The sequence below is a fragment of the Camponotus vicinus genome, unplaced genomic scaffold (assembly GCF_025532165.1).
Source record: "Camponotus vicinus isolate PSW18456_S1 unplaced genomic scaffold, iyCamVici1.0 SCAF_4, whole genome shotgun sequence".
Classification (NCBI taxonomy): Eukaryota; Metazoa; Arthropoda; class Insecta; order Hymenoptera; family Formicidae; genus Camponotus; species Camponotus vicinus.
In genome coordinates, this window is record NW_028141976.1 from 5,268,985 (window position 1) to 5,279,116 (window position 10,132).

Consider the following 10,132-nt stretch of genomic DNA (forward strand, 5'->3'; position numbering starts at 1 on the left):
TAAAAGAGCTTTGTGCCGGCGTGAACACGCTTCGATGTATGAATGAACACGCGACGGAAAGAGAGAAAAAGATGGAAGAAGAAGGATTCTCTCTCTCCTTCTTCTTCGTGCGCGAGCGCGAACCGTCTCTCGATTCTTCATTGTGCGGAGAAATTGGATAACCTGCCGGATAATCCGCGCGTATTCACGCCAACGCATCCGACATGTATCGATTAACTCTCGCATGATGAGATGTATTGGCGAAGCGAGCTATAACTGTCATAACCGGAAGACGCGGTTAACACACACGTTGTGTAAGTGACGCGGATTGTGATCAACTTCACAGAAGCTTAACTATAAATATCGTTTGCTGCAGAAAGATATAGCTGTTGAACAAACAATATATTTGTAATATATCGTAATATATTTGTTATATTATAATTGTAAAATATAATTAAAGATTTTTCTTCTTTTAAGGATAGAATGTACAGTTATATCAGCCGATTTAAAAAGCATTTTTCACATAAATATCTGATAATCTAAAAAATTAATAAGTCTTGCTTTGACAGAAAGATTTGGAATTCTCTCTATTTGTCGCATGATCGATTCGGATCACCCATGTAAAATTGTAGCAATGAATATAAGTGATAATATTTGAAAAATATATATAAATAATATTTAAAAATATATATAAATAATACTTGAAAATATGCGTGAACTATGAAAAAAGATTTTTTTTATCACTGATAAATATTGATTTCCTCTCTTTTTCTCGGCGGCACAAATTGCATAACGAGCGTAATTTGCTGAAAAGGATGTAAATATCACTGCTTGTTGAAACCGCCAATAAATTTATTTATCACGACCTTGTAATTTTTCTACTATTTCCGTATATTATTAATTACATTGACACCCATACATGCAGCGAAATATGTACTTGGTACGTCAAATCAATCTCGAATCGGATTCATTTCGAGTCAAGTACAAGCACTGACAATTATTTTTATCGAAAGCCTCCGAGGCCTCTGAATCATTTATTCCAAAAGATTAAGTACACCTGCGCATTTCAATGTTCGTCGAAAGATTTCTTTTTCTCTTTTAAATGATTTCTGTCCTCTGAAATGAGTATCGCGTTTTCTTGTCGAAAGATAAAGCGCGTGATTATACGAATCTCTAAGACATATCGATATGTTATAGCAAACTTCCGACACGATAGATAAAATGTGATAACCAAAATTCGGCAAGATTATATAATACTCATATATTTAGTAACCTCTCGTAAGCGATTGAAACATTTGGAAATGTAATAAAGCAAACCTTTGTGTTCGTAAAAATTTTAAAAATATTATAAATATTTTATACCACAAATAGAGTTTATTAAACTTAATCTAAACTTATAAATATATAAATATACTAGAGAAGGCATATGTGGGAAATGGAGAAGACAAGGATATACATAAAACACATGAGAGTTTAAAATCCACATAATTCATTTTGTATAAAATATCTCTTTCTATATATATAGGCAATATCTCTATTTTTTCTTGTAGTAGTTTACTTTCTTTACAAAACTAGGAATAGTAGTATTCACCTGAGCCGCGCTGTTAATTACACGCACGATAAAAAGTAAAACTACACAACAACGGCTCGCTCGAAAAATCTCTCTACTTCTCTCTCTCTCTTTATATATATATATATATATATCTTTTTTCGATAATCATAGCGAGTCTTTTGCTCTTCTGCGTATAATACAATGACTAGTTTGTTCGAGAAACTTATAGTGGATTTGCAAAACGCAAAGTACGGAAAACGTTAATGCAACATACAGAGCCGAGATCTTTTTTTTCTCATTCCATGCTTTAAACGCTTTTCTTTCCTTTTATCGATACAGCTCCGTGCCCAACGCAGGTAAATTATAATATTTGTATTGTTTTACTCGCTAATCGATAAGTGCTAAACTGTACAATCTGCACTTTAACGCGTGCAAGCGCGTGCATATGATTTGACGTCGCCCTCCACGTGGCACTTTTGCGAATGACACTTGGTGCATCGCAACGCGTCAATTTTTCTCAAATTTTTTTTCAAATTTACATTGATTATTATATTTAAAATATATTCCTTGCATTTTCTAAAATTTTTTTTTAATATGACATTTTTCTAACACTTCGTATTTTTCATGTGTTTTCTTCCAGCAAAATTGAGGAATCGTTAGCGATACAGTCAAGCGTCATTCATCATCGAATAGGGATACGCTCGCACGCCGAAGCAATAACGAAATAAAGCTCAGAAAAAAAGGAAAACTTGCAAATCGTCCTACATCTCGATCTTTTCGTCCTGATCGCATTTTACATGTTCAAATGTATCGGAAAAAATGAAAAAAAAAAAAAGAGAGAAAATGGCATGACATAAAAAGATGGCACAGCAGTTTCACGGGACCACATCACGCGGTAATCGAGCGGCTCTTTATTGCCAATATTCTTCACGTACTCTGAGTGACGTGATTGATTTTTCGGAAGGACGAAATAATTTCTAAGTACTAGTATTATCAGCGCGCATACGATAAATCATAAAACTATTCATTCCTTCATTTCTGACTTCAAACGATATTCTTCTAAAAGCGAGAAAATACAATTTCTTACTAATATAACTTCATATAATTATTTTTTATGTAATTTATGTGTACGCGTGGGTTTTGAATGTTTTAAAAAATTTATTAAATGCTTGTACACTCTTTTAAAAATTTGAAGTCAAAGATTGAAAAGGAATATATACTTTTATGAATCACTGCATGTTTGTTACACACACTTGTATACCGATATTTACAGCGAAGAGCAAAAATGAACAAACCAACTTTTATAAAACTTTTCGAGATATTTGTTTGAGAATTCAATTTCGTAACGCGACGCGTGTTTGATATGATTTTAAAATGCGTGAAATTGTTAATCCTTTCTCCGCAAGATAATCAAAATAATAAAATCATATAATTCTTGTAGTGAATTTATTATAAAATTAACTCCAAGTATATATATGAATATTAGATTATTTTATTTCTTCTCAAAATTAAATTTTAATTGTGCAAAAATACAATTTTGTACAAATAAAAATTTCAATTTAATGCTCGCTTTACCGCTTTAATAGAAACGTTTAATAATAAAAAGGATTAATCGAAGACGATATTCCGCGAGCAGTTCACCGAAAGATACCGGGCTGCATTATCTCGTCGTTTGTACTGCATTTTAAGGCACTTTGAGACCGGGATTGAAACGTACGTTCGTCTCCATGGTACAGATCGCGCAAACTTGAAATTTTAGCAAGGATAGGTGACCGACACCGGGACGCCGGGACAACCGCCCTCCTGATGCTTCGTAAGCAACGACATCCTGCTGAAGGTTTTACTGCACCTGTCACAGGAGTACTTCTTGACGTCGCTGTGAGTCTGCAGATGAGCCCTGAGATTGCTCCTGTCGGCGAACGCGCGGTTGCAATGCTGACATCTGAACGGCTTCTCGCCGGTGTGCGTCCGGATGTGACCTTGAAGAAGCCACGGCCTGGAGAACGCTTTGCCGCACGTAACGCACTTGCAGGGCAGGGTATGCGTCCGGATGTGCATCTTGAGCGCGCCCAGACTGACGTACACCTTCTGACAGTATTTGCATGAGAAGGATTTCTTCGCCTGGCCCTCGGCAGCCGCGCAATGAAACTGCTGATGCTTCGACAGACCCGAGTACGTCGAGTACGATTTGGTGCAGTCCGCGCACGAGTACCTGGGCGACGTCGTGTTCGAAGACGCGCTCGCGCCAGGGCTGCTCTTCTCCATCTTCGTGTTCACGATCGTAGACCCGGCGGAGGTGCTACCCGCGGATGATCTGCCACTGTCGCTGCTGGGTGACGAGGACAGGTCTTCCGGCGTGACTGGCGGAGGTGACCGCAGCGAGCCGGAACCCACGGAACTCGTGGGCGATAAGCCACAGTGATCCGGACTGCTCCAGTGGTAGCTCCTGACGATGGGCCGTTGAATGGTCGGGCAAGTCAGCGCACCGTGCGGCGGTGGCGAAATCGACGGATGATGCTCCGGAGACGAGTGAGGATACCCTGATACCGGATACGACGGATACAATTCCGCTCCGGGATAACGATGATAGGCAGGCGGATGGTACGGCAGGTAATGAGGCGGATACAGCGGGGCCGCGCGGGCCCAAGCTGGAGCGGCGTAATGCGCCAAGGGCTCGACCGGAGTGTTTAGATTCAACGGTTCCAAGGGCGCCTTGCTTGCCATAAAGAGCGATGCCGATGTCGCCGTCATACCCGCCGTCGGCGTCGCCGTGGAACTCTCATTGTGCTGGATCACCTCGACTCGCGCTTTCTTCGCAACCGGATGAATCGGCGCGATACCCGCTGGCGGCGTGATAGTCTTGGTCGGATAGTGATGGTGATAGTGATGCAACGGTGATGGATGGACGTACATCGAGTGGTGAGTCGTCGGCGAGGATGGCTCTATCGTTAGAGGCGGAAGAGGTAATTTAGGGATCAGCGGCGGTGTCCTGGATCCGGCGCGTTGTTGTTGTTCTTGTTCTTGTTGTTGTTGTTGTTGATGGTGATTATGATGGCGATCCGCGGTTCTCCTGAGATCCTCGGGCTTTGTGCTAAGATTCTCGGGTTCGGGAATATCATCTACTCCTACGTCGATTATCTCGTCTGCAAGATACGCGTTGCATACATGATAAAAAAAATGTCTAGTATACAAAATACAAGTATACGTATTATTAAATTTAATTTTTATTTTATTAATTTTTTGTGTTATATATGTTACACATATTTATAGATATATCTTGTTATTTTTGAATATATATAGTAATATAAAAATTGCAGAAATTTAGATATATAAGATTAGAAAGAAGGTAGAAACAACAAAAACAAAAAAGTAAAAAAGAAAGAGAGGAGATAATAATGAGATATTGAAATATTATATTATATATCTTTCTGTTTATCTCTCGTAAAACCAAAATTATTGCTATTATTATTTATTTTGTCTCTTGTGAATAATATATTATTTATATAGTAATTAATATATTATATATCTAAAACAAAAAGAAAAAGAAAGCAAGAGAAATGATGCATAAAATATACTTTCTATGCCAATTCTAGATAAGTCTATGCGATATAAACGTCAAGTGTACATGATAAAAGTAATTTCAATTTACACAATAACGAATGAATAATTTCGCGATAATCACCTTTGGTGACTTCAGGGGCTTCATCTTCATCCTCGGACGTGTAATAAAACGGCCGCTTCTTTAGCGGACAGTGACTATAATTGTTATTCTTTTTCATGACGCTGTGCGGCATCTCGGCGACAAGCATTTTGGCACTTTTGGTGAAAATACTTGAAATAGTCTTTTTCGTATTTGTTGACACCGCGGCACTACGAAGACACTCTCTCGCTGTGTTTCTTCTCTTTTATCTACGTATCTATTTTCTTTCTTTATTTATCGACACGACGACATGACGAAGGCACCGCGTTTTCCTCTTTCTCGTGTTCTTTTATAAATATTTGTCACAACGTCAATCAAATAATTACATTCTCGATGAATCCTCAAGATAACAATCTTTACGCGGCAACGTCACTGCACTGTTATCTCACACATAAGTTCGATGTCTTCTTTTCCGAAAATAGAACCGGCACTTTAATCTCTTCTCAGGAAAAGAAACAAGATCGATCCCGCCCGCACGTCCGTCCGAATTCGACCGACTGACTGAGCGATTCAAGTGGATCTGGACTCGCATAAAACACGAAAGTGAAACGTAGGGATACGCTGCATCGACTCGCTGCGAACGTTTCGGCTGCAAGCCGGTGTCTGACTGGCAGGGGATTGTGTCAGGGTCTCTTATAACAGATCGCCCCACCAACTAATTGCAGGTGGCCCGCACGTGCTGCCAAGCCAATACGGGCCTGTAGGCCCCGCGCTGCTTGCCAATGGGAGACTGTCGGTTGTGGGCCGTTGGCCAATCGACGTATGTTCCACCGGCTGGTCCCCCCGTCGTCGTCGAGGTACAGGATGCTCGTGAGTGCGACGCGATTGTCCGCTGCGCACCGCGTGCCCTCCTGCCTTTTTCATCATCCCTTCCGCTCTACTCGCCATTTCTTTCTTTTCTCTCTCTCTCTGTCTGTCACGCATACACACATACACGCGCGCGCGCGCGCGTGAATTGCAATGTGTGCATGTTATGTTGTTCTCTACGGAGCAGATGCTGTGACCCCTCTTAGGGGACCCCCTCCACTCATATATACATATCAGGGATACGTCGGTCGCGCGCGCGTGTATTGAATCCCCTCCGCGCGAGAACTCGGCGACTCGCATTTTTTATTCGAATTTCCGTTCGGCCTACCTGAACCCCGCGCCGTTCCTTCTCTCCCTCTTTGTGCGAGAGTGGTTGTCGCGTCGGCTGTTTTGTGCGTCTCTTACCTGTGTGCACGCTTGCCTGTCACACGCGTGTGTACGTGCGAGAGCGTGGTATAGAGGGCAGACACTACCATCCACCTCCTGTTCCCCTTCTGAATTTCATCCTCCCCCCCTTTCGCGTCGACCTACGGTGCCAGATCTGAACGTAACGGTCGTGTCGCGTGCCATAGCATCGCCCACGCGCGCCGGGAACCTACCTATACGTGCGTTTGTAGCACGTACGTGCGCGTGCTTGTGGGAGCACTCATGTCCCCCCCTCTTGTGCGCCAGCAACAGATTCGCATTAGATCGCCTGCAATTTTCGCGCGAAGGGAGAAACACGCGACGTCTTGTGAGTTACGTGCATGGAAAGAGACAGAAAACATCCACGTTTTTTAGGATGCTATCAATACTCGAATATATTGCCTGCGATTTTAATAATCAGACCCCATATGATATTCGCAAATATTTGAATTATTCGATTTTACGAAAACATTATGATTTTCGCTCGCAAGCTATATTTTTTCTCTTGTTTTCTAATTATACTCAAATAATGAAAATAGGAATAAATAAAAGCTTATTTTTTTCGCTATTGTCATATGAGATTAATTAATTATTCAAATGAAATAATAATCGGAGCAAGAGATGATATGGACAGGCATCGCGAGAAAGTAAGAACTAAGCGATTTTTTTTGATATAGAATTCTTATACCTGTCGTCGAAAGTAGTTCGCATCTACTTTATTCTTCGGATTAGACGTGCACATAGCCAGTCATTTCGTCGCATTATTTAGTAATAATGGAAAAAATCGAATCAGGTAAGAAAAATTGGAAAGAAAAAAATGGGAAAAGAGATATATGTGCAAGCAAAGCAGAAATTCACGATAAAATTTTGATTTAGTATGAGTATTATTAAATATATCTTTTTTGACAAAACAGTCCTCGTTATCATCAATATATGGATTTAACATTTGTTTATTTTACAATATTTTAATTTTCATACGATAAAGCAGCCAAGAATGATGCATACATTTTGTGTAACAAACACATTAAACAATTCTATCTTCATTTTTTTTGTACTATCAATAGCAATGATAGTTGTCATATAGTCAGCATATCGCACAGATTATTATTACATATTGATAAGATGTTTAAAATAATATTTTGCAGAGAGAGAGTCAAACTAATCTATTCCATACAGTAATTTCACAAAGTTTGTTTTAAATACAAAACGATCAAAATATAACAAATAAATATTTTACAATGTTAAATCATACTTTTCGAAACGTTATTTAATTCTTGAAATAATAAATAATATTATTTGTAAAATTCGGTGGCACGAATGCGATAAGACAATGCTTATTGAGAAAATTATACCAGCAGATTTCTAGGTTCTTGATACAAAGAACAAAATACTTTGGTTGTTGGCCGAACGAACGAACTTAAGACGAGGCTGTGATTCTTTGAGATCATTGCACAATGAAGGGGGCCTTACGCGTCGTAGCGACTATTCACCGTGAGAGGGAAGGAAAGAAAAAATAAGAGGAAAAACTCAGGCGCACCGTTTTTCTATTCACGATCGACGAAATATCCATCATTGTGAACGCCGTGGTTCTCGATCTGCCGCGATGATCATCATCCCGTCGACGACCTTCGTAAAGGAAAACCGATTCATACGGATTGAGCGATACTGATGCAAGGGATTAAGAGAGAAAACGTATTCACATAAGATACACGTGGATTTTTAAAATCCGAGGAGGCATTATCTCGGTTGTAACAATATCGAATTCCGCAATCGATTAACCTGTGGAATTTTGTGGTGTTTTTGTGCGAGTAACGGTGAGATACTCAAGTGGAAAATATTAAAAAGATTTTTTATTTCTCTTTATGAATGAAGTATTTTATTTTTATCCGCAAATATATAAAATATAATTCTTATTAATATGAGATTTAAATATATAATCTCGTCAATTTGCTCGCATTGTTTATGGTAATAAATTGTTTAAATATTTTATGTACAATTTTATTAAATAGAAGAATGATAAAAACAGGGGAGATGTCATTATAGAAGTCATCCAAAACGAATATGAATGAGATACCAACGTTATTTTGGATATGTCGTGCAGAAAAATTCGTTAAATAATTTTTAAGATAAAGTTTTGTTAGAATCTTGCATCTTTGATCGTGATCCATCCACAAAAACCAAGATACAGGCGTACATTGGTCAAAGTATTAAAAATCTGAACTTATTATTCTAAAGCAGAATAATTCAGAAATGCTTCAAGATACACCGATGCATAGAAAGTTGCATAAATAGATAATGCTTAAAATAAAATTTGGATGATAAATTGCGGCTCGAATAATTTATTGAAGTAAATATTTTAAGTATTTTCATATTTAATTCATAAATGATAAGTATATTTTATTATATGTATAAAAATATCTATAGAAATATCTATAGAAATTTTATCTAAATTATTCTTTTAATCGAATTCTCAACTGCATATGATAAAAGTATTTTGCAATTAATATAGATTACTTTTTAGTGTTAATATTTAAATTTATGATCTCTCTTTTTATCAATTTAAAATATATTTTTCAATTCTAATTTTTTTTAGGCAAGACTTATTACATTATTGGTACCGATTTGCACGTAAATAAATAATTTATTATTATAAGAAAAATTTACATATATATTTTTTTTCATTGATTTTATATTAACTTGAGAAAATATTTTTAGATTAAAACATTAATAATAAGATTTGCACTGTGTCCAATGTCAGATAATAAATTTATTTGTACAACAGATATAAATCCAAATTCCTTCAAAAGACAAAAAAAAACGATTTCGCGTTGTACTATTGAAAATAAATTATATAAATTATTACCAATGTAGCTATAGTTTATTATAAAATAAGAGGCAAATTTTATTTAGTCACTCCAAAGTTGGAAAATCTAACAATATCAACGAAGCGACTCTAGCTTTGATGTTGGATTCGATGCGAGAAGAGGTAAAAAGCCCTTTTTCGATTTCTCCCTCCCTCCGCTTTTCGGATGGTATCTGCCACACGTGTAGGGATCCACGGGCCCCGAAAAATGGGTCTACGTAGCTAGTCTCGGTGGGGCCGATCGCATATGGTGGCGCACACACTCGTATAAAGCGTTTCAGCGTAATAGCCAGGTGTTTCAAAGGTGAGGCGATGGGGCGCCCCTCGAGGCGGCACGTAACAAAAAAATAAACCAGCTTCCTTCCGATGGGGCTATACCTTCCAACGGGGCGGCCACCCGGTACATACACACACGGATCCTCTATGCGCGCGCCGTAATAATTATACAGATTTATTCGGACGGGCCCGGATCTCGCAACGGGTTAATAGCGAGCGCGCGCGAACTGGTTGAGTGTTCCGGGGACTCGTAACGTCGCGCGTCGGGTATCTTGCCGAGGGTCGAGGAGTCACACCTTTCATTTCCTCTCGCTGTAACGTGTAATTTACCACTTTGAGCGGGAAAACAAGAATCGTACCGAGATACCGGCCGTAAACGGTTGTCTATATAAGTATACGCTCGCCCGACGTATGTATCTATCTTCAAAAAACCGAGCGTTCATTCTCCCCTATAAATTGTTCACGACTGTGGCCATTTTGTGATTTTGACTATATCATTATGACATATTACAAACAGAAGGTGTGCGTCAGGAAGCATTTTTGGGAATTA

The 10,132-nt window shown here is 38.7% G+C and overlaps 1 protein-coding gene across 1 annotated transcript; it reads right to left on the reverse strand.

The window, feature by feature from the left end:
* Positions 1-1,456: 1,456 nt before the first annotated feature.
* On the reverse strand, positions 1,457-6,255 carry LOC145970773 (uncharacterized). The gene is made up of 2 exons (XM_083097712.1): positions 5,214-6,255; positions 1,457-4,674 (listed from the first exon to the last, which is right to left on the reverse strand). The coding sequence occupies exons 1-2, from the start codon at positions 5,338-5,340 to the stop codon at positions 3,287-3,289; spliced, it is 1,515 nt and encodes a 504-aa protein (XP_082953838.1). The 5' UTR covers positions 5,341-6,255; the 3' UTR covers positions 1,457-3,286.
* Between the last annotated feature and the right edge of the window lie 3,877 nt (positions 6,256-10,132).

Bases quoted from the DNA above. Each gene is read 5' to 3' on its own strand.
- LOC145970773 (XM_083097712.1), bottom strand. From the start codon at position 5,340: ATGCTTGTCGCCGAGATGCCGCACAGCGTCATGAAAAAGAATAACAAT. The intron at 4,675-5,213 runs GTGATTATCGCG...CGTATCTTGCAG, and splicing joins AGCCCCTGAAGTCACCAAAG to ACGAGATAATCGACGTAGGA.